This window comes from Zonotrichia leucophrys, chromosome 3 (assembly GCF_028769735.1).
Source record: "Zonotrichia leucophrys gambelii isolate GWCS_2022_RI chromosome 3, RI_Zleu_2.0, whole genome shotgun sequence".
Taxonomy (NCBI): Eukaryota; Metazoa; Chordata; class Aves; order Passeriformes; family Passerellidae; genus Zonotrichia; species Zonotrichia leucophrys.
Window position 1 is genome coordinate 71,058,061 of NC_088172.1, and position 24,635 is coordinate 71,082,695.

The following is a 24,635-nucleotide window of genomic DNA, read 5'->3' on the forward strand; positions in this document are numbered from 1 at the left end:
TTTAATCTGTAAGAGTGAACAAGTAGAATAGCTTGCAGTGGCTTCATTTATGTTTCTAAAAGCCCCTGTGTTTTGCTCTGGTGCAGATGGTGGTCAGTATTGCTGAGGATCTGTTAAGAACTGCTGCACAGAACAGCAGGCTCTCCTTGCAGCGGACTCAAGCTGGATGGCTTTTACTTGGAGCTCTTATGACTTTAGGTTTGTAAAAATGGTTTGATTTTTCTTTTTATTTTAAAGCTTGTCCAACACTTCTGATTATCTGCTTGACAAATGGTCTTTACACATAATGGGCTCATTATCCAGCACAAGAGTATTTATGCAGGGGAAGCAGAGTGTAAGTGCACTTACTTTCAGCAACATTGTGTTGTGGAGAAGTGAAATATTAGTGCTTATCTAAGCTGAAGTAGGTAGAAGGTGTCATACCTGAAAAAAAAAATCCTGTTCTGGTTTTAGAAGCCCAGCCTTTAGTCATTCTCTGAAAGGGCAAAATTACCCTTACTCTTTCTTCCTTAATACTGTAGTGCTGAAGAAATGGACAGTAAATGAAACCCAGTGAGCATTCCAACAAGTTGCATGTGTGTCTCTAGGTAGACAGCAGCACTGTGTAGAAGAGTTGTCAGTTCAAAAGCCCTTTGGTTTTCTTGTAAAAAAGCCAGCCTCATGTTTGTATCTGCCATTACAGAAGTATCACAAGCTGCATTTTGAGAGGTTGTAAGTATACTCTTGAATGTGGCAGCAGTGGTATTCTTTTCTGGTTTGTTTGGAGTTTCTTTTATATGGGAAAAAATTTTATCTGATGTATTTTGCAATATTTTGATCTCTCATCAAATACCATTTGTGTTTCATCTCATTTCTCTAAGTTGTCTCTAACTAGTTTATCGTCATATTTTTCTAACAGTGTACTTCTATTCTGGTTGTCCTCCAATATATTTTTAATGTACTTGCACTGGATCTTTTTCAGAAGTTTCAAAAGAAACTTGACTGTTAAACTAATTTACATAATCAATAACTATCAGTTGTTTTTCTATTTATTTTATGGGCAGAGTAGATCAGGCTAAAGAACCTGTCTTCAAAATTAATATAAAAAAATTAGAAGCCAGAATAAAAAGATAGTAAAAAGACAGTTGACCATGGTTCTGTATGGCATGACAATGGGTAGGGTAGTCTGTTTCCTGTTTTAGGAGTGATACCCACAAGCAGATGTGATGTACAGTACTTATTTGCCACACTTTCAACCTAGGAATGAGAAAAAATTTCATTTGGTTTTAATTGTTCCAAGTAGGGCAGAAAGGAAGAGAAGTGAAATAAGACAAAAATAGTTTGAAGAGCAAAAGCCTTCACAGCCGATGTTTCACACTTAACTACACATTTTTATTATCCTGTCACTTTTTTTTCTACTTAGGTCCTTCTGTTGTCCGGTATCATCTGCCTAAGATGTTGCTGCTGTGGCGAAACGTGTTCCCACGTTCTCTGAAGGAGCTGGAAGCAGAGAAGGCAAGAGGAGATTCTTTCACCTGGCAAGTAACACTGGAAGGCCGTGCTGGAGCTCTGTGTGGTAAGAAATTCAGAGTTTGAGATTATACCTGCACAGTCAACCAAAACGTGATCCCAAGTATTGCAGAGAGAAGTCCTGTAACTTCCCCTCTTTCTTTGAAAAGGAGTAAAATGTGTCAGATTTTCATCAGTATGTCCTGGCTTTGACATACAGTTTTATGAACAGATCACACAGTCTTTGAATAAACATTTTTAATTGCTGCTCTTTTGATATTCTCAGAATTTGTATCTTGTTTATGTCTTATACTTGTTTGTTTCAGTGAAAGTTTAATTTAAACTGTTCTGTTATTAGCTATGAGAAGCTTTGTTGCTCACTGCCCTGAGCTCCTTACTGAGGATGTGATCAGGAAACTGATGACACCCATAGAATGTGCCATGACAATGATGTCACAGTAAGTAGGCAGTTTCTGCTCTTCATTCACTTTTGTCTTTTCCTGGTCTTGAAATACTAGAACTAATTTGGAGTTGGGTTTTGTGGTTTGGTGTCTGCCCCTTCCCCCTGCCCTACCTGTAATTAAAATAGGACTCTCCGAGGAAGTGCATGTCACTGATTTATGGCAACATACGTTGTGGGTTCCTTGAGCTTATAATTAAAGTTTTCTCTGTACAATTACTTCTGAAAATGTATCATTAATTGAGTAATGTTGTTCAGAGTGGTTCTCTGAACACTGTTTTCTTGCCTTGCCTAGAGTTACATCCTGTGAAAAGAAATCTGAAAATACTCTCTTCTGTAACTGCAACATTTCTGGTTTCTCTTTTTCATTTTTAATTCTCTAGCATTCCATCGGTAATTAAAGCCCATGGAGCTCATCTCAAAGCCAGTGCAGCTATGGTTCGTTTAAGACTTTATGATATATTGGCTTTATTGCCCCCAAAGACATATGAAGGTACATAAATTTTTAACAGTTTTTGTTAAAGTAAAAATTCTGCTTAGTACTTGTGATGCATATCTTTGAAGCAGCTGTAAGAGTCAAAATATAATTTGAGGAATCTCCAAGAATTTTGTACTATATTCCTCATCTTCTGTATGTCATCTTGATAATATAGCTACAGAGTATGAGTACTGAAAAGCATTCATAGAGTAACACTTGGAGTGTAGCAGTTATGGTCCCCTTTGTAGGATTGAAAGGTATGGAGATCATGGTCTGGGATCAAATAATAGTTTTTTAGGTCATTGTTACTTAAAAGGTAGAGAACTCTTATTTCTTAGTATACTGAAAAGCAGATGTGACAAAGGAGGTTTAGTTTTGGTTACATTCAGGTTTTTTATTTGGTTGGCTTGATTGTTTTGCTTTTTAAACCTGATTTGCTCTATTTCACACATCTGGTATTAGTAAATTGCCAACTACTGTCACACAGTGACAACATGAACTTTTTGGGTTTCTTTGGTTTTTTTGTTAATTCATTATGTCTACATGATCATGTGGATGAACATGTTTTTTTTTTTCTACATCTGGATTGTCATCCTGTAGGGATGGTCCAATTTGTTGTTTAGAACAGGACACAGTTCTAAGTAATGTGCTCTAGTGAATTCTGCTTGAGCAGAAGGTGGGGCTAGATGACCTCCAGTGGTTTCCAACCTTATCTATTATTTAGGTATTTGGGTACCCATGATTTGGGAATTGAGAGCCTACAGTTCCATTTGAAACCTTGCTCTCAGGTTTTCTTCTGTTAGCTACCTCTAAAACTGAAGTACTGGTACATTTATAGCTTCTGATCACTGGCTGCAGTGTTTTGGCTAAGAAGCAGTGGTGATTCTTTTTAATGTCTGTCCTTCTAGGATCATTTAATGCGCTTCTTCGAGAGCTGGTAGCGGAATTTACTTTGACAGACAACTCTGCTAATACAACCACATCACTCCTAAGGTCTCTCTGTCATTATGATGATAGTGTTCTGCTCGGCTCTTGGCTGCAGGAAACAGATCATAAGTCAATTGAAGATCAGGTAACAAAAAAAGCTAAAAGAATGAATTATCTGCCCTGTCTGTGTGGTGTGTGTGTGGGGAAGCCTTCTAAAACTGAAGCTTCATACCTTGTTTTTAGTCTTATTTCAGAGCTTTTTTAGATGTAAGTGCTTCCATCTCCAGGGTACTGTTTTGATTAAAAACCACCTACAGCTGAGATATAAATTGCATAATGCTACTCATAGGGTTGTGCTTAGGGAACCAGCCTCATTTCTTTTTTAAAAAAACTCTAACTCAATATCTCTTCCTGTCTGCCAATCTTCCTAGCCTAGAAGTTGTTCTCATATAAAGTTTTTTGAATTAGGAGAAATGTAGGTTCCACTTAACATGTTTCATAATGAAACTGCTGTCAAAATGTCAATATTGCAAATGGTGTTATAGCAAAACAAGATTTAACTGGTTTTATAGCTGTAGTAAGAAATCTTACATTTCATTTGAAAGTGTTGACACAATGTTGTTGGCTGAAAACTCCTCTTCTGCAACAGCCATCTAATAATAGGAGGGTGTCTCAGAAAGTTTGATTGGAGCAGATCCAAAAGCCAAGACTGATACCAAGGGTGTGGGAAGATTTTTGAGCCAAGATCAGCATGTCGAAGCAAAAAAGAGTTTTACAAACTTCCTTTCTTTGTTGTGGAGGACATAGTAAATTTCCAGTGCAGGCTTCAATGCACAGAGCTTTTTCACTCCCTCCTGCCTCCTTTTTTTTTTTCCTTCACTTCCTCCCTGTAAAACAGTGGCAGTGTGTGCTCACAGCCCAGAAAGCCACTGGAATCCTGGGTGCATCAAAAGCAGTGCGGCCAGCAGGATGAAGAGGTGGTTCTGCCCCTCTCCTCTTGTGTCCCCAACATAAGGAGGACATGGAGCTGTTGGGAGCAGGTCCAGACGAGGGACACAAAGTTGATAGGAGGACTGGAGCACCTCCCCTGTGATGGTGGGCTGAGACAGTTGGGGCTGTTCATCCTGGAGAAGGAGAGAAGGTTGCTTGGAGACCTCAGAACAATCTTCCAGTATCTGAAGGGGGCCTACAGGGAAGCTGGAGGGGGACTCTTCATCTGGAACTGTAGTGATAGGACAAGGAGTAACAGGTACAAATTGAAAGGGGGAATTTAGGTTAGCTATTAGAAAGAAATTTTTCACTGTGAGAGTGATGAGACATTGGAATGATTGCTGTGGGAAGTTTTGGATGCCCCAGCCCTGGCACTGTTCAAAGCCAGGGTGGATAAGGCCTTGAGCAACCTGTTCTAGTGGAAGATGTCCCTCCCCATGGTAGGGTAGCTTTGGACCAGATGATCTTTAGGATCCATTCCAGCCCCTAAATTTCTATCATTCTATGATTCCCTTGTGCTTAGTCATGTTTTATTTTTTAATGATATAGAGGCGTCAACAAACCTTGCTGTGTTTTCTGGCCTTCTAAGAATACAGACCTACTAGATTCTAATTTTGTTTCATGATTAAATAATTGATAAGAATATAGAATTTTCTTCAGAGAAAATAGATGATTGTTTAATAGTTTCATGAAAGAATGAGGATTAGGAAGTATTTCCTGGATGATAAGAGAGTTTATAATTTTAGTAGTATTTCTAATTCTTTCTATGTAGGGCATATCATAGCCAAAACCGATAATTTAATACACTGTACTGTAACTCTCAGAGAGTGACTGAATAATCTTCTATCTGAAATGGTATTTCATATTCAATGGTTCAGAAACTACTATTAATACCAGAATTAATCTGCTTTTCTCTTAATTTTCATCTCTTAATACCAGAAATGATAGTTTGTATATTTATCTAGCTGTTAACAATTTTGACCCTTCAGAATTCAGCTGACCCTGTAAATGCTAATATGTATGCATGAGGATATTGCACTTTGTATTCAGATGCTTGTAAGCTATTCTCTTGTTTTAACTACTACATATGTGTCTTGGTTATCTCTAGTTCCAAATTTTATGTGCAAAGGTATATTCAGAGGTATTGATGTGTGGAATTTTGCAGCTCCAGCCAAACAGTGCGTCTGGAAGTGGTGCTCTGGAACATGATCCCTCTTCCATTTATTTGCGCATCCCTGCTGGTGAAGCTGTGCCTGGTCCCCTTCCTTTGGGAGTATCTGTCATTGATGCATCTGTGGCTCTCTTTGGTGTGGTTTTTCCTCATGTCTCTTACAAACATAGGTCAGTTTACATCAGTGTTCAATTTCAGAACCTAATGCCTTGTTTCTCCGGGTACTGTTGTGTTGGGGACTTTTTTATTTGTTTGTTTGGTTTTTTTTTCCTGAAATAAGAATTGTCTAAGGTATCAACTGTCTTTAAATTCAGAGTTTAGTATTTGATGCCCATTGTGTCTCAGGATTCCAGATGTGTGTAATCACTTTATTTCCTCAGTTTTATCTTTTTGAAGATTGGTGTTCAGAGATGGAGACTAGATCCTTCTCTTTTCATACTGAATTTAACAGTAGTAATATCTCTGCAACCAAAATTTCCTGTAAAAGTACCCATTGCAATTAACTTCAAATCAACCTTGAAAACAGCAGGGGCCTCCACTGAATTTCATTTGGCTGCCATAAGTAAGACCATTTGATTTATAGTCAGCAATGAATTGTATGCACAATGGAAAAGAGGAAATGGAGTTCAACGTATTTTCCTTTGTGTTTCACATTACCTCTACAGAGTTATGAGTTGTCAGGACTAATTTTGTTACTCAGTTTAGGCAATTTGTCCCTGAGCACAGAGTGAAAACAGTTCTAAGAAGCATTTCAAAGTAAAATCAGCTTTCAGTGGAAATCTTTTGGGAGCAGTTTTTTCATAGCAGTCAACCTCATTTTGTAGTAAGTGCAGGATAGACTTGAGACCAGCTTGGTGTAATTCACCTTAGTCTATACCTGTTGTTAATGGTGAAAAGATGTAGCTTGGGAACTGCTGAGTAATTAAGAATGCAGTTTATTCATTACATTCCTGTTTTTGGTATCTTCAAGGGGATGTTCCTCCTCCCAGTAATGTTTTCTGGGGAGGAGTGGGGGCCGGAATGGATGTTAAATGGGAAAAACAATAGAAACAGAAAAACAAATATGAAGGGTAACACTATTTTAAATGGTAGTGGAAAGACAGCATTTTTCCACTCTGGCCCTCATAGCTTTCCTGTTATGCAGCCAAATGCACCTGAAGATTTACTTCCTCTTGGTGGTGTTTTCTTCAAAGGAATAGTAAATATTTGTGGATGAACTAGAAGAACCAGCAAAGGGATGTTCAGAGTAGTTCTGCTGTTATTACTTATAGGAAATACCTTTTGCAGCCCCTGAAGGAGAAGCTCTGCTAGTGAACTTAAAAGGCCCTTTTGTTCTGTGTGGTTTTTACCAGCTGTGCTTTAGTTTGTATTTTGAAAGGCTATCTCTTCAATTATGTTGTTCTTCTGTTACAGATTACAGATGTTGGATCACTTTGCTGAATGTGTCAAGCAGGCTAAAGGTGTTCGCCAGCAAGCTGTGCAGCTTAATATCTTTACTGCTGTTCTTAGTGCCTTGAAGGTAGGACTTGTAAACTTGTGATGAAAGCCCAAGTTCATCAGTTTGCATTCAGTACAAAGGGCTGTTAGAAGAGTGTTACTAAAGTTACTCAAGAATTCAAAAATCTTAAAATTCCAGAATTGAATTTTTTCTGGATACTAGCTTAAGCTCTTGTCTTCATGTGTCAGTACAGAGAACAGATGAGGCTCATGACTGCATTCTACAATCATCAGCATTCTATAGTATTCAGCATTCTATAGTAATCAGACTGTCTTTTCATCTTCAGTCCTCTGGTTTTATTTACACTGGACTCACGGATTTAAGTACTTTATCATGTATACTCAGAAAACCCCTCAAGTCACAGAGTATTGTGCAGATGTGGCTTGTGTAACTGAATACACAAATAGCTCTGGGTTTACATTTTGGTTGCCTTATTGCACAGAGCTCTAGGTGCTTATGCCCAGTCCCACTGACTGCAGCTACTGCTGTGTGCTGTCTGTCCAGACCTGGAAATGCAACCTGGTGCTATCAAGTCAGAAAGTAAGAGAGTCAGAAAGTCAGAAATGACTGCCCAGTTTAAGCTGTTACTGGAACTCCATGTCTTTGGTTGATTGGCAAAATTGGCAAAACAGCACCTGGTTCTTTGCATTGTTCTTAAAAACGTGATTTACAATGCTACAAGTTGAAATGTAGATTCCGAGGCAGATTTCTGGAAGCTCCCATGCCATGCCAAGTGTTCAAAAAATGGACAAAATTGAGCTGAAGTGAGGACTCCAGAAAATTAAGATCTAAGGTAGAGCCTTTGACTTCTTGCTCTATAGTGCATGCAGTGTTTTTGCTTTACATGTGTTTAATTATTTCTCCCAGATTAAAAGAAGCTGCAAAAGCGCTGTTTAGTGTTACTGTTTTGTAGAGTGTTAATATAAAGGGCTGTATAAATGTTTGGAAGGATGTGATTATAAAGAAAAAAATACTTTCATGTATCTATAATGTCTTCAATTTAAGTAATTCTTGTAGAAATGTAACCGGTCTGTAGTTTCTATTAGATTTTTGCTGTTAGATTTTTAAACCTTCTCCTTTATTTTTCCTGAGGTGTTCCATGTAAAGCTAGATCAGATTTGGTGGGATTAGGGTGCATGTAGGTAATGCATTTGATAAAAAAGACTGGTGCAACAGGTCTTCCTGTCTGTGAAATAGGTAGAATATTGACAAACATCATGAGACCCAGCATGTTGTTGATTTTGAGTTTCAAATGTTTTCAACCAATTTATTTTAGGATAAACTACCACAAATTGAAACAAAAGCAAAAGTGCATAGTTTTCACTTGATGGTCTCAAATATATTTTCTTCTTCCCTGCATTGGGCTATTATTGGATTCTTCTTTTTTTTTTTTTTCTTTTAATTTTTACTGTAGGGTTTAGCTGAGAATAAAAGCACATTAGGACCAGAAGAAGTCCGCAAATCTGCTTTGACGCTTGTAATGGGTGCCCTTGATAATCCTAACCCTATTCTGAGATGTGCAGCAGGTGAAGCTCTTGGCAGAATGGCTCAGGTGGTTGGAGAAGCCTCTTTCATTGCTAGAATGGCTCAGTACAGTTTTGATAAGTAAGTTGATTTTAATTCAGAAAATGAAATAAAATAGTAATTTAATATAATATGTAATCTAATGTAGTTTGGAAGATTCCTTTTCTAAATACCATATTCATTATTCTCTTCTTTCGTGCTCGATTCCTATGGTTACACAGATCTAAGAAACCTTTAAACAGATTCTTCTCTTTTGGATTTATTTCATGTGAGGAATAAAAGCTGACTTGTTAAACGCTTGGAATGTGAAATGATACTGATGAACAGCTTTTGAGGAGTTACCTGAAGGTGACTAAACTGTATCAGATAGATAAGCACAGCTTACATTAAGTATGTCAGTAATGTCAATTATGTAATAGTGGTTCTGTTTCACTCTCTACACATTGATTTAACTGATTTACTGGCCTGTATTTTTTTTCATATTCTGTTGTTTGTCTTGGGTCTTTAGAAAGATATCTGGTAGAAGCAACAATATAGTATGTTTCCCAATTTCTTACCTAAATTTAAGGCATCAGCATATTTCTGAATCAGAATGCAGCTGCCTCAGGGCTACAGCCCTTGTTTTTGGCTGGGCCAGGTGCATGAGCATGGCCTCAGTCCAGCTCTCTTACCTCTGAGTAGTTAAATTTTTCTCACCCTTTCATCTTGTAATAAAGTACATCATCCTTGCTGTCTTTCATTGAATTTCTATTACTGGGACTTCCCTTGGTTTCTTATCTAGATTAACTTGTTAGTGGTTGTCATTCTGTTGACAGTCAAGTGATTTTTTTTATATTTGAGATGTGCATTTACTTTGTTGTTTGCTGATGGCCGAGACCATGCATGTTTCTCCTATACAGTCAACCTGGGGAAAAAATCTTTGTCCTTATTAGGAAATCCCTCTTCCTCACCCACTGAAAAGGGTTCTAATTACTAAGTGATGTATGTGACATGCACTCAGAAGCAGTATTGTGGAAAATACTCAATAAGTCAATGCATACAACTTCCTGCAACCAAATAATTCAAAATGCAACTCATTCTGTTTCAGTTTCATTATAAAAGGCTTTTTATTTAAAAAAATAAAAAGGCTCTCTTGCAAAAGCCATAAAAATCAGCTGTAGAAGAAAACAGCTATATAAAAAAACTGGATTTGCCAGTTTTTCATTTCTCAGTGTGTGTTGTCATTTTTTTATTCTTAATTCTTTTTTACATCAGTGGTTTTGGAATGATTATTAAATTAGTCTGCTCTGAAACACTTGCAAAATCTGGATTCTTTTTCTATATCTGTCTAAACTCTTCTTCATCTAAAAGGTCAAGTTCTGATGAGAAAAAAAGAAAATAATTATTAAAATACCTTATTTTCCTCTTGTTTTATATGTAACCTGGATTAATAGCAATCTAGAGTAAGTACATTGTTTTTGCTGTTGTTTAAGCTTCTCAAGATTTTGTAAGATGGCCTGCAAAACTATTAGTCTTTTGCACTGTTGTGGTACTTCTAAGATTCTGTGTAACAAACTTGCCTAATGAAGTGATTTCTTTATATTTAAACATTGATAGGTTAAAATCTGCTCGAGATGTTGTATCAAGAACAGGCCATTCCTTGGCTCTGGGTTGTCTCCATCGTTATGTTGGTGGAATAGGTTCTGGACAGCATTTGAAAACTAGTGTCAGTATTCTCTTGGCTTTGGCACAAGATGGAACCTCTCCTGAAGTCCAGGTAAAAAAAAAAAACAAACAACAAATCACCACAAAATTACTCAAAATGTTCAAGATGAAGATTAAAAATTAAGCTACATGTTCAGATATTCTTTAGTAGATGTTGTCACATGTAAGATGTGTAGCGTGTGCCAGGGAGTGTGAAGAAAGTGAATCTTTTCTTACAAACTCCCAGAGTACAGAATCCCGAAGATACAGTGTAATTAAAATGTAACTTCATGGCAATTTAGAGAGGCAGTTGGAAGTGGTCAGGTTAATTCAGAAGGACATGTGTCTGCTTGTCTGCTGTGCCAGAGTGATGCACTGTGGGCATATTCCAAACTGCCTTTACAGCAACACGTGCTAGTATTGTCTTTGCTGCCTAAAAGGAAGCTTTTAATAGCTGGTGGCTGACATGTAATCTCTTACTGGAGTCTCAGGTGATGAGCAGTAGTTTCCTTTGCAGATATCACATACACAGGACATCATCTTTGCAGGGTTATATTATGAGCACAGAAATCTGTTGCAAGCTAAATTGCAGTTAGGGGGCAGAAGGGGAATCAGTAGGAGGCAAGTCTAAGATAGGGAGGGATTTCTGTCTGCTGTAGACTATAGGTTTGTGAAGTCTCACAGGAGGACAGCTTGACTGCTAAAGTTGCTGGTCTAGTAGAAAGGGGACTGAACATGCTGTTGAAAGAGTAATGGTTTTGGAGAGTAGTGGCACTTTATACCCACAGCCTGAGAAGATGAAGCCCCCAGTAACTATAAAGAATCATACTTACACCTTGGTTTACTGTTAACTTGACAGAACATGCACTTGAGTTCCTTCTTACTTCTTTTCCTCAGGGCAGTAAAAAAACAAAGTAACACGGTTTATCAGTTGGGAAGACAAGCCTAGTTTTTTTTTGAGATAGTGTTAAAAAAATCTATAAATACAGCTTTAAGTCTCTTTTGAATTTTCTTAGTTTAAGGAAAGATAATGTGCAATTTACATATGTAACCAACTTCAAGTATGAGTGGGTAATTTGAGGTATATAATTGTGCACCAGTAATTCCAAAAAGAAATTGGAAAGGTTAATGTTTTATGAAAAAAAAAAAAAAAAGAAAAATAAGTATAAAAGGGAAGTCCAGGCTGAACTTGCATATCTACCTTACTCTCTGTTGAGAATAGAGCACCCTGCCACTGTGAAAAACTAAGCTTTTAAACCTCATCCCTCACTGAATCAGTGTGGTTACACAGAAACTGTGTGGAAGTATGAATAATGGAAGTTTACAGGAATGAAAGGATAAGCTGTAATGTGCTACCACAGGATTAGGACTGTAGAGGTAGTTAGATGGTTGCTAGTGCTAATGGCTTTTGGATTGCATCAGAGAGGATTAAAAAGCAGCAATTTAAAGGCAGGTTTTCCAGCTTATTCCTAAGAGTCTAGCTTTGTAGTAGTAATAGTCTTTTATCTTAGTCATGTGTTTAATGTGAGAAAATTCTGAAGCAGGATCATTTAGTAGGGTGTTATGGGGAGATAGCTAATGCTTTCAGGTCTGTCAGTGGAATTTATTTCCAATGAAATGTCAGTATCTAAAAGGACAGTCCTCTTACCTGCTTCTTGCTTTGACAATTACAATAAATTACTTTGCTCTTTTGTTGTTTACTCACCTTCAACTGAAACAGGTCTGTCTTTCACCATTTTTCCCCTCACGCTATAGTACACTAACTGAACAATACTGCTTTTTTCTCTTGTACTGCTAATAAGAAAGTTAGAAAGATGCATGTGAACCTTTCAGCTTGTCATGAAAATCATTTCCTATTGGAATATAAAAGACCATCTCTGCTAAGGGCTTTGTAAGTTGCCCATTTCAGACTCTGCCTCCAGTTTTATAGTGGAATGATTTGCTCTTTCTCCTGTTCCAAGTCACTTTTCTTTTTTCTTTTTTGTTTTAAGTGGATGTGTTGTTTGTGCTTGTATTTTTCTTTGAAGTTCTTAAGCATATTTTTTCTCAAATTCTTTGTCACCTCATTTCCATTATCCCCAGAACTGCTGATAACCAAACAATATGTTAGATATATTGAAACTCTCAGGTGATAGCTTGAGGTCTGGGAAATTTGGAAACACTTCTGGAGTCAGAGTAGTAAATTAGATGTGCTTAAGAACAGGAGTACAGAGCTAGGCTCCAACTGCATAAAAAACTGTTTAATTTCCTGAATGCATTACTGAAAAAACATTCCTTTGTGTTTGTGGTAGACCTGGTCTCTCCATTCCCTTGCCTTGATCGTGGATTCCAGTGGGCCAATGTACCGTGGGTACGTGGAGCCGACGCTGTCGCTCGTTCTCACGCTGCTCTTGACTGTCCCACCATCACACACAGAAGTGCATCAGTGCCTGGGCAGGTGCCTTGGGGCTATAATAACTACTGTTGGACCTGAGCTGCAAGGTGAGTGACAATTTGATGTGAAACAGAAAATCTACCTTGTATAAAGATGATATTATAACCTTAAATGGAAGAATGTAAGTTTTTGTTAGTTACAGGTGGGGGGGCAGTGTTGGCTGTTTCAGTCACAGTCATGCAAACAACCTCATGCTGATCCTCCTTGTGACTGCCTGGGGCTTTTTTGACTGCAGTTTGAGATTTGTATAAAGAAGTTGCAGTGATGTATGGTGTTTTGGCTAATGGTAAATTTGCATGGTAGGTAAGCCATGGAACCCTTGCTGCATATTTTACTGGGTGTATCTTTGTGGGCCATCAGACAAGCTTTTTCCTCCATTTTTTTAAGATGTGTTTATTTAATTTTAAACTGATGGCAAGAGCTTAAGTTTGATTCAATGGGTGATACTGTGAACTATAACTAATTTCCATTGATTCTTGATATCCCTAGATCTCTGTACCTTATGGTAGAGACTTAAAATCTTGTCATGCTGAACACTGTGTCTGAAATTCTGTGCCTCAGGTGTTAAAACCACAGATTTGTGACTTTGTCTAACTGGGATTTTTAGGACTATTTATAGGATGATCTTTGATGTCTCTGGTCTAGAATGCCAGAGAGGCACTAATGGAATTTTAACTCTAAATGGCTAGACTTAAGATTTTAATTATGACATAATTCTAGGTTGTTTAAAAGAACTTGTGTATCTGTTAACCTTTTGACCTGGAATATGGTTAACTTTTAAAATAACAACTTAAGTAGAATGCCTTCTGCAGGTTATATTTCTGTAATTGAAAATATTTTTATAAACCTGATGTGGGTTTATTCTTAAAAAGCAGAATTGGATTGTTCTTCAAATCAAATACTGTTCTTTTAAAATGCTTGTTCTAGCAGAGCAGAGATGAGTGCTGCTCATCTGTTGGAGCTAATTAAAATTGTCTGCATAGATAGATATGAACTTAAAGCGTTACCTGATATTTTAGGAAATGGCTCAGTGCGTGAAATGTTGCTTATACATATATAGAATGAAAGAGACTTTTAAAATCTAACTTCAGATAATTAACTGGTTTCATGACCTGAGAAGATAGTCTCACAGTATTTCTGACTGGAGATTATCGATCCAGAATTTTATTTGGACAGCATGTTACTTAACTGAGCTAAAATAGAGATACTGAAACACTCTGCAGTGTTTCTCATTTGCATGGTAAGTCAGAAAAGTTGCATGTAATTTGAGAACTCTTTTTTTGTGTTATTGAAGCTTTAATAAATCTTGCTTCTCAAAGGTTTAAAGTCTGCAGATGTGATAGAAAAGTTTTGCTGTGTTAAGGATATCCTCTTACATGATTAGGTAACGGAGCTACGATTTCAACAATCCGTTCTTCCTGTTTGGTGGGATGTGCAATCACACAAGACCATTCAGACTCACTTGTTCAGGCAGCTGCTATATCCTGCCTTCAGCAGCTCCATATGTTTGCACCACGGCATGTCAACCTGTCCAGTCTGGTTCCCAGTCTTTGTGTGAGTATCAAGTGCATCCCTTTTGGTCCTCCAAGTTTTTTGCATGTGCTTAGCAGAGGACAGGGAAAATATTTAGCAAGATGTCAAGGATAGCCATATGTAATAAGCAAGTAATATTTGTAAAAACCCTGGAGTCCCCAAGCTATTTTACATATTTTCAGAATGCTGCCCAAACTGAAGTCATAGGGGTTGATTGTTTTTCACCCTCAATAGTGTAAGATAGCAAGCATTTATGAATAATATAACTGAGTAAAAAAGGTTCTGAAATGCTCTGTTTGCTCCAACTGGTTGCATGCAAAGAGGGAAGTGAGCAAGCTGATAGCAGATGTTGGATTTATGTTACCACTGTCAGAATATTAGGGGCTGACATACAAACTCTTGTGCTGTTGCTGTTAATGTTGCCACCTTCTTTCATTAGTGTTCTGTCAGCAAGTCCTGGCTTAGGCCTGGAAGTAAGTCAAAGGCTTGAACCCAAAACATACCAAATATGAATATAAGAGGAAAGGGAGTGTGGTTTTGGTGCAGGTTGGTGGTTTTTTTTAAAAGTTGGTGGTTTTTTTTAAACTTTTATTATAAAAGTTATTTTTAGAGGGTTCAGTAGTCCAAAACTGAGATATTTTAAATGCTTCTCCCTAATGTCTATTAGATGTTTCGCAAGCTTGTTTATGCCGTTCTTTGTGGCGCTGATGACTCAGTGTTACCTGAAGGAATGCAATCCTACTTATGTCAACACTGGACCTTTTTCTTAGTATGCCATCCAGATTTTCCCTAGGGCATCCTGTCATGATTAGGTGCTTCTCCTCAGCCCTGTGCACACCCAAGCCCCACCCTGCCCCAAGCACTCCTGAGAGTGCAGTGTATTTACAGAACCTGTCGCTTGTCCCTTCACAAAATGTTGCATGAAAGGGGTGCAGCACACCCAGAAGGAGATAAGCTCTTTTGTATGAATATGATGTACATCAGGAGAGATAATCCTTACAGCCATTTGCTCTGTAAATACCAGTGGATGATGTTACAGACAGTGAAGTTTGTACGTGAATAATTAGTGCTGTTTTGAAACTTTTTTCCCATGGTTTTCTCCTGTTTCTCTCCTGATAGTTTATGGTCTTCTGCTAAATGAAAGCTATTTTTGTTTTCCTTTCTCATATTCCTTACTTTCAAGTTGTACTTGGTTTGTTAGGATTTCCTCTGAGTTGTCTTGGGCATTTCTTCATACTGCAAATGCATAGTTATGTAGGCAAGGTCTGCCTTAGCTGCACCATTAGCCAACTCTTCAGAATGGAATTCATGCCAGGTATCAAAATTAAACCATGCAGTTCCACACTCTCGTTTTAATTTCTTACTGCATTGGCTTCATAACTTGTGTTATTTGTTTTCTAGCTTGAATCATGGAATACTCTTTACATTAATAAATCTCCCAAATGTTCTGTGTTTTAGGTCATTGAAACAACCTCAGTTGTGATATTCAGAAATTCTTTAAAGACTGCCTGTTTTTTTAGGACTAAATTCTTGTATATTCATATATGGAATAAAGATGTACTGTTAAAATGCTTTATAAACTGTAGAACCCTTTCATTTAGGGAAGCATTTTCCATCCCCATAATAACATAATACCAAGAAAGCTAGTGGATATTTGGTTTATTGAAACCAAATTACCCTGGAGTAAATAAAGAGTTAGAGTTTCTTAAAGGGCACTCTTCACCTCTTTCATTGTGGAAAAGCATTCACTTTTCTGTGGAGCTATTTCCGCTCAGAAAAATAGAGACCATACACAATTCTTCTGTAAGGAAAATATTTGCTTGTGCTAAAGGTGATTCAAAGGAATTAGCAAAGAAATCTTATGCTGTGTTATTGAGAGGCACTTTTAATAACTTAATGCTATAGATTCTGTTACTAATGGGAAATGCAGGTTTTATTATAGCTGTCATGTTCAGTGCACCTGATAATGGCTTTTTTGTTTAAAAGAAAGTGGTTTACAGCTATAGCAGAATATGAAGCAGAGTAGTACTGGAGTGTAACAAATTGGAAACTGTAATTAATCCAAATCACAGTGGCACAGTAGTTCCGATATTTAAGCTTTTATCTCTTTAGCCAGACAGCTGTCAGCTCTGTGTATGTCAGCTATATTTTGATATTTGTATATTATGAAAAGTGCTTGCTTCTGAGCCTTCAGAACTTGATTCCCAGCAGCTCGCACATGGGCTTATAACTGAAAAATGGAATGTTTTTAGTCCTTAGCAGCATTGATTTATTGGTCCTGGGGTGCTGCAGCTCACTCACCTGTGGTGGGTTTGACTTTCAGGTCCATTTGTGCAGCTCTCACTTGCTGCTGCGCCGGGCTGCAGTGGCGTGTTTGCGGCAGCTCGCTCAGAGGGAAGCGTCAGAGGTGTGTGAATATGCCATGAGCTTGGCAAAGAACGCTGGAGACAAAGAGAGCAGTGCCATCAGTACGTATTTCTTTCATGTGGCCTTTTTTGAAACAATGCAGATGTGTGCATATGTGTGCTTTGCCTTCAAAAAGAAAGGGGAGACCCCCAAAACCCCCTTGTACTCTTAGTGAGAAGAACCCTTAACTGTCCCTTCTGACTTCGGTAACTTCTGGCCACACCCCTGCTTTTACCTCTGGAATCTTGTTTGTAGCTTAGCTATTTGTGAAATTCGGACTTAAACCTCTCTCTCTCTCTCATTAAGGCTGACAATCAAATAGGGAGCATGGTATATACACAGTGGAAGCATTTAAAGTTATTTTACAATTGTTTTACTGTATGGTATTATAGCTCTTGTTATTTTGAAAATTGACTTAATGGTGTGCTGTTTGATCCAGATGCTTGGCTGTGTTATATTCTGTCAGCATCATATCTGCAATGCCTGTGGACTTTGCTGGCTGGTCTAATTCTTACATGTATCATTTTATTTTGAAAATAGAAGGCTCAACAGTGTTGATCAGCACAGTCTTCATACAGATGCAGAATTGTGACCTTACTCAAATGATACCAGTGATGTTTGTCTCTGAGAGGAGTCTTTAGAGTCCAGTACTGTTAGATTTTTTACAAATTCATGGGCTATATGCCCTGAAGAGAGGATTTTTTTTGCTTTTTTAACTAACTCTTGGAGGTGTTATTTGCCTTGCAGATGAAATTAATTGCTGTATTAGAATCTTTCTAGTGTTGATTCAGAAAAATATCAATAACATCTTGGTGATCTTTGATTGAGCTATAGACACACAGGTACACAATGACCATTTCAAGTCTGCTGCATGAAATTTTAAAACTGAGTTCCTGATTTTAGAAAAGCTTTTCTCCTTCTCGTTTTGCAGACATGAATCCTTTTGCACCAGGGGCCGGCTCTCGGCGAGACGCGCACTGCCGGCACCAGGGGGTTAATATCACAGAGACGGGCCTGGAGGGCGTCCTGTTCGGGATGCTGGATCGAGAGACCGATCGGAAACTCTGCTCAGATATCCACGACACTCTGGGACACATGCTTTCATCTCTGGCCGTGGAAAACCTTTCTCACTGGCTCATGCTTTGTAAGGATGTCCTTGCAGCTTCCAGTGGTAAGTGTTCTGTCTCATTCACATAAATGATGGTATGTCCTTAGCATTAGTGTGTTCTGGCAATATTGGTTTGGAGCTTCTCTTTTATCCTAGCTGAGATGCAGGTATTGTATACAGAATTTGATTGTAGTGCCATTAAGCTGCCATAGAAACAAGGAATTATAGATGTTAAGTTTCAGAATATTACTTGTAAAAGTAAAAAGTTAGCTGCTTGAAGTAGGATTTCCAATGGAGAAGAATGGTGTTTGACATTTCAGTATCTTAGTGAAAGCAGACATCCTTTTTAGCATGTATACATCAGTATTGTACAGAGAGAAGACCTCTGTACACATTCTGATCTTTCTTTTATGAGGTTTTGTGAATTACTGATGTGATGCTGGGTTACCATGGTGATGAAATTTTTGTTTGTTGTTCAGCCTTGCAGATTTGTTTGCACAGACTTTGTCCTCTGAGACCTTATTCCTGTTTTTCAGCTTGTAGGATGGTTATGACGCAGAATCCGCTCATTTCCATTGCATTTATACTTGTTTATTGGCATGTGTGAGTTCATCCTGAAGCTGTTTCTAAATGCTGCCAGCTTTACATTTACTGATGAGTAATGCTACCAATAATTTCTTTATGCAATGTGGTTACCACAAATCTGCCCAGTGAGAAAGACCTCATTTCCTGAGTTTTAAATTGGCATGGCTTTTTGTTATTTCATGTGGATGGGTCCTTAAATTTTTACATGGTTGTCCAATTTCTTATTTATTTATTAGTAGGTGACATGTGTCAGAGAAAACCATATTTAAATGAATTTCTCTCAGGTGTATTGTAAGCCAGCAACTTCACTTTGATCTCCTTTGATCCCACTAACTGGCATATGACCAAAATGTGGTTTGCTTTTAAGCAGAGATTTACAAATCAGCCACATAAGGTCCTGGATGCCTTCTCAAAAGGCTGTTGTTATGCATTAGCATCATCCATGTTTGATTTGCCATGGCCTTTTTCTTTATTGAATGTCTTGGCCCTTCAGTTGCTTAAATTTAGACTTTCTAAGAAGCATGCCTTAGTTTCTAAGAAGCATGCATTGCAATAATTTCCTTTAATTCTCTTCTAATTATTGCTGGGGTAATTTTTGTCAGTTTTTTGGCATTTTGCTGATTTAGACCTTGTCATTGAGGATTTATGTTTTCATTTCTGAATTGCAAAAGTATATATGCGTGTTTGGTGAGGAATTTTTTGGCCCATGTTCAGCTTTTGTTTTTTTATGTGATCCCTGAAATAATTTTTATTTTCTGAAATGGAGTCTCTAACCTACACTTAGAGAAAATAACTTTTTGAATGTTAGTCACATTTTTGGGTGCTATCAGTGGCTTACTGGGCTGCATAGCTGTCCCATGGCACGGAGCTTGGTAATTTTGTTTCAGTTTAATTTACTTTTTGTCTTCTACTTGAAGTGGGAGCTAAATAATTCAAAGCTGAGCTGATTCTTTTATTCTGAGCCTTATCTTGTTTATTGGCAATTTAATTGGTTAATTTACAAAATTGGGCAATTTAGATATGGGATTCAGCTATAGTTGGTAACTGTGGAGAATTAATATTCACAGGAATTAATCTCATAACATGTAAGATAAATAAAGGGTAATTTAATCCAGAACAGAGGTGAAAACCATTTCTTTTAATGATGCACTCTTCTTTTGGACATTTGTCAAATGTTTCTACAGAAGAATTAGTGTGCTCTGAATCTCAATATAAGGAAAGGCTTGAGCTCATGTGCTTAACTGCCTTCTGTGGATTTTAACAGCGGCATGTTTCTATTCCTTTTAATTGTTCTGTGTCATAGACATGAGCACTGCTGCTCCCTTGGGAGGAGGGAAGGATGAGGAGCTGGAGAAGAAGGATGAGATGGATGATGACACGATGTTTACCACCTTGGGTGAAGAGGACAAGTCCAAGCCTTCTGTGGCACCTCGCTGGGCCACCCGCGTGTTTGCGGCAGACTGTCTGTGCCGGGTGATCATGCTGTGTGAGAATGCCAACAAGGCTCACTTCGACCTGGCACTAGCTCGTTCAGCCAGACTTAAAAATCCAAAAAGTAATTGCATGCTTTGGTTTTGTTTTTAATTTTTTATTTTCATTTTGGCACCTCTTTACAGCTTAAGATTACACAACCAAGAAAAAAGATATTAAGCACGTGTTCTTTCATTCAAATGGTCAAAGCCAAAGGAAATGCCCAGCAATAATCAATAAAACTGTGTCTTTATAACCACTGTAGTTACACTGCCATGAGCACAAAGAATGAGGTTTTCTGGAACATACCAGTTTTGAAAGACTGGTCTGCTTAAGGGGAAAAAAACTGTAGAGATGCAAGGGTTTTCTCAATTCTGAAACAGAAGCAATAAACTTCTAGCTAAGGGCAAGTTGGGAGTGTTTTCAGAGTTTAATGTAATGACAGCAATGAATTAAACTTGAGATTATTTTAGCATCTCCAATCTAAAGATTTAGATGCTAGAAAAGAAAAAAAGAAGGGATCAAGCTAGGTAATTATTGCCATGGCATTGGTTGCAGAGGGAGGGGGATGTGGGAGGGAGTTATAAAAAGACATAGACTTTATAAGGTTTGTTCTTTTGGTATCCATGAGAGTGATAAATCTTAGTTTTCAAGCTCATGTTCCAAAGATAGTTTTCTGAGTTGAAGGATCAAAATTGAGAGGTCCTAGATGGCATAGTAGTTTTGTGAAGAAATGTTCTTCTTGAGTTGTCCCTGTTTGTGGTTGTTTGGGTTCACCTGAGTAGTGCTCATGAGGACTTTGCATATGTAGGATGAATATTGTGAGCATCCTGGAATGTGTGACATTAATGGATTTTGGTGTCTGTGTTGTTGAGGATGTCTGTTATGATATGGAGAGTTATCAGGTCTTTGCCTGTGTTGCTTTAGTGCAGCCTGGTTCCAGCACTGTGCATTGCTTTTTGTGAGAATCTGGTTTTTGACTTGATTTGAGGCCAAGGCCACTGAAGACTAGGAAGGAACAATTTCAAGAAAGTTTATTTTGTCATGGCATTGCATTACAAAGAAAATAATGAAATAACTGCTGCTAATAGGGCCCTGCAGAGAATTGCATATCATAGTCTGGAGGATTTTATCTATTTATTTAAAGTGAACTTTGATGTGTTTGGTATCATTGTAAAAAGGAAAACTCAGCAAAATTCTGTCCCCCCTTCCCCAAATGCAGCTTCTACAGATTTTACTGTTGTCTCTGACGGTCTGAAAAAGTAAGTGCAGACTATCACTGTATTTTGGAGGTGATTTTCAGTCTTTCTTTACTGATTCATCTCTGAAAAGTTTCAGCCACAAAAACATTTTCCTTTTTTACCTTGAGACTTGAAAATAGCTTAGGCAACTTGTGGGTTTCATTAGTCACAGTGGATGTTGTTAAATAATTTATTTTCATGTTAGTTGTACAACATGTGGTAATTTCAAATTGAGAGTAAGAAAAACAATAAAATGACTACCTAGAGAAGAATAATCCTTTCAGAAATGTTACCAAGCATGTTGTCTGCATGCTTACAGCCTTGCATGTGGTTTTTGAGAGGAGAACCAGAGGCATACTCAGATTTAGGTGTTAACATCAGCAGGGGTCACTGTAAGCATAGGACTCGAGCAGGAGCAGGAATTGCCTTGAAGATTTTCTGTATGTTTGGGGGATCATTCAAATTAGCTTTACTAAATGTTTTAATATATTCTAAGCTACTTAGCCACATTTACATACTTCATTCTGCACAATTTCTGTTCAGTTTTTAAGGTTGTCCTAGGAATAAAAGCCACAGAATTACTTTCTGGGGGAGGGAAAGTGGAAAACAAGAAAGAAAACTAGGTTGCATTCTTTCCTGCTTCTTCCATGCATTAAATGTGGACCTTTGAAAACAAATAGGTAAAATTCATGCATGTCAATGAAGAAAATACTGCAAGTATTCATCATGTTAGCTATCTTTAAGTTACTAGATAGTTCTTTCTGTTTTGTTCTAAGATGACTTCTTGGTGCTGCATCTCTCTGACCTTATCCGGATGGCATTCATGGCTGCCACAGACCACAGCAACCAGCTGCGCATGGCGGGGCTTCAGGCGCTTGAGGACATCATCAAGAAATTTGCATCCGTTCCTGAGCCAGAGTTTCCAGGCCATGTGATACTGGAGCAGTATCAGGCAAATGTGAGACCTCCTTCATGACTTCAGGAAATAGTGTATTTATGCCAATATGCCAGTATTAGCTTTGAGAACATTTTGTATTTGAAAAAAAGCTGTGAGGAAATTCTTCTGTGTGTGAAAATGTGCTGCAGAGACTCACTTACCTCTTCAAAATTTTTTTTTGTATCTCATTCTATCTATTGTAATTTAGTAGCTGATAAAATTAAAATTCAGTAACTTGAAAGCCAAATATTTTAAGTTACATTTAATTTTTGGTAAAAGTGGCTATTAGTTTGTAGAACTAAGAATTGGAAAATATTTTTCACTCAGTTCTAGATTTAAGCTAATAAATCAGTTTTCTGGGAATTAGTGAATGTACTTCTGTTCTAATGAAAACTACAAAAGTATATCACTGGGAAGTGGGCAATTAAAGATTTATTTGGGGATATTATTGTGCTTTTTTTGTTGCATAGCTTAACTCTTTCACCCCTTTTGTTTTTACTCTGTCGTCAAGGTCTTTCCAAATACTTCTAAAGGCAGGCTTTCATCCTTTTCACTTCCTGCCTTTTTCTTCTTCCTTCTGTAGTGCTGTAACCATTGCTTCTTTCTCTTGGACTTGGTCTCATTTGTTTCAGAAAAGTATTGCCATATAGCAACTGCCTAAAAGGCATTTTTCAGTCAGTATTTGTCACTTTGTGGACTTGATGCGAATCCAACCAAAACCATTTAATTTCGTATTGCTGTTCCTTTGGACATCAAATTGTCATTGGCTTATTGATCCTTAACAGAAGTTGCACCTGTGATACTGTAGTAATTAAAAGGATACTCATTAACAGAGGGAAGATAATACCACATATTTCACAAAGGTAGTTGAGCCTTAAAAAGGCAATGGGGCAAGGAAAAAAAGTAGTGTAAGACTTTATTGTTGTTGTTTAAAGTCTGCTATTGCAAATGTTTGCTAGACAGCAAGGATAATTTTGGGATGTAGCTACAATGCCAAATTTGGCAATTTTGTCTTGCTTGTTCTGTACTTGTCCTTGAGCCTTAAACAAGATGAGATAAACAACACTATGTCCCTATTGTAATTGGATTTTTAACTTTTCTTCTTATCAACAGGTTGGGGCTGCTCTGAGGCCAGCTTTTTCCCAAGATACGCCATCTGATATAACTGCAAAGGCCTGTCAGGTACAGTGGAAAACGTTCACATCCTATAAGCAAAACTAATTTTCCTTCTCTTTGGAAGAAGGATGCAAAAGAGAAATAGCATCAAATGGCTGGAAGGTCTTGTAAACTTTAGCTGTCATGTTTTTGCAACACCTTTTGAGTTTCCTAGTAATATACTTTGTTCCTCAGATGTGCAGAAGTCCTTTCAGGGAGCTACATCAAAAAATGTATCTGGAACTAACTATGTCCTCATATGAATCCTGCAAGAAAGCAAAGGAAAAAAACCCCTTTGTTTAATGAGACAGTACAAGTTTATTTATTGTCTTTCAGTCTGATCAGATGTTTGGATTACTGACAATTTACCTTTAAATACTAAACTTCTGTTCAGTTTAGTGTTCTGTTTTACAATTTAGAAGATCTGAGCATTCTCATTACAGTCATAGTAACAACTTGTCAGTGAGTTTGCTAAAAGATTTTTTTTTCTGAATGTGTGTGGGATTGTTTTCTTGCACGTGATGTTGTGTACTGCCATTTAAATCAACTATCAGCAACACAGCTGTAGTAGTATGTGGTTTTCACAGCTAAAGAAACTACTGTTTAAAGCAGCAGTTTTGTTAGCTATGCAAACATTAGTTTTAAAAATAACTCTGTGTTTCTGAGTTCTGTTTAGTAAATTTGGGTCATCAGGAGTGTGATTTTGTTTTTTTCTTTTACGCTTTTAATTTTCAGCAAAACTTGCAAGGATTGCTCAATTACAGCGTAACTTGGTATCTATTTGTAGGAAAAAATATCTTCATCCTGATTTACAGAATGTTTCTGCAGGTTGAAATGAAGAAGCAGTTTGTGTGAAACCATTTAATATTCCTTATAACTTGTCAAAATCTTCTCTGTTCAACCCATTTCAAAGCAGATGTGTTCACTTACAGGATCAAATGGTTGGAGATTAGGTTTGGATATTTAACTCCCTCTAGAAGTTACATGGACAGAGATGAGCTTTCCTGAAGGAGTTGGATGTTGTTATAGTTTTATGTCATTAGTGAAACAGATGTTGACTTGCTCAGCTGCAGGATTGAAGCTGATCTTATTCCTACTGTGAATGAAGAACAGTTTTGTGAGAAGTTTTCAACAGCTTTGTTCTGTACCTGTTTGAGACACTTCTAGTGTTTGTGTTTAAGTTGTTTTTTTTTAAATATGTCCATCATTCCAGATCATGAGAGAGTTCCTTCCCCAAAGGATTTCATGGAACTGCTTCTTTAAAAGCAAAGTAAATAAATTTGAGATAGGTCAAAAATGGTTTGTTAAAAAGTTTGTAAAACCTGAACTGCTTGAGTTCTGTGAGTTTTTTTGCTTCTGATCCTCATCCTTGTAGAATAATCTCCAGAGTAAGAGCAACTCTTCTGAAAGAATTTATCCCTTTTTCTCTGTGTAGAAAAGCAGCTGCACAAGCTGCTTCTATTGCCTGCATTATGTCTGGCATGAATGTCTTTCAGAGGATGAATGTCAGTGTATAACATTAGTCAGGAGCAGCCAGTCTGTGTGAT

At 37.6% G+C, this 24,635-nt stretch overlaps 1 protein-coding gene across 1 annotated transcript in view; it reads left to right on the plus strand.

Moving 5' to 3' along the window:
• The window catches only part of HEATR5B (HEAT repeat containing 5B), a 55,440-nt gene that overhangs the window by 12,296 nt on the left and 18,509 nt on the right, over nt 1-24,635 (plus strand). Inside the window, exons 11-26 of the mRNA XM_064708762.1 lie at nt 87-198; nt 1,403-1,555; nt 1,847-1,946; nt 2,332-2,441; nt 3,335-3,498; nt 5,509-5,684; nt 6,928-7,033; nt 8,427-8,617; nt 10,133-10,292; nt 12,511-12,700; nt 14,038-14,207; nt 16,510-16,654; nt 17,524-17,763; nt 19,589-19,840; nt 21,773-21,954; nt 23,047-23,115. Coding sequence (XP_064564832.1) covers nt 87-198; nt 1,403-1,555; nt 1,847-1,946; nt 2,332-2,441; nt 3,335-3,498; nt 5,509-5,684; nt 6,928-7,033; nt 8,427-8,617; nt 10,133-10,292; nt 12,511-12,700; nt 14,038-14,207; nt 16,510-16,654; nt 17,524-17,763; nt 19,589-19,840; nt 21,773-21,954; nt 23,047-23,115 — 2,520 coding nt within the window. The remainder of the gene's footprint in view (nt 1-86; nt 199-1,402; nt 1,556-1,846; nt 1,947-2,331; nt 2,442-3,334; nt 3,499-5,508; nt 5,685-6,927; nt 7,034-8,426; nt 8,618-10,132; nt 10,293-12,510; nt 12,701-14,037; nt 14,208-16,509; nt 16,655-17,523; nt 17,764-19,588; nt 19,841-21,772; nt 21,955-23,046; nt 23,116-24,635) is intronic.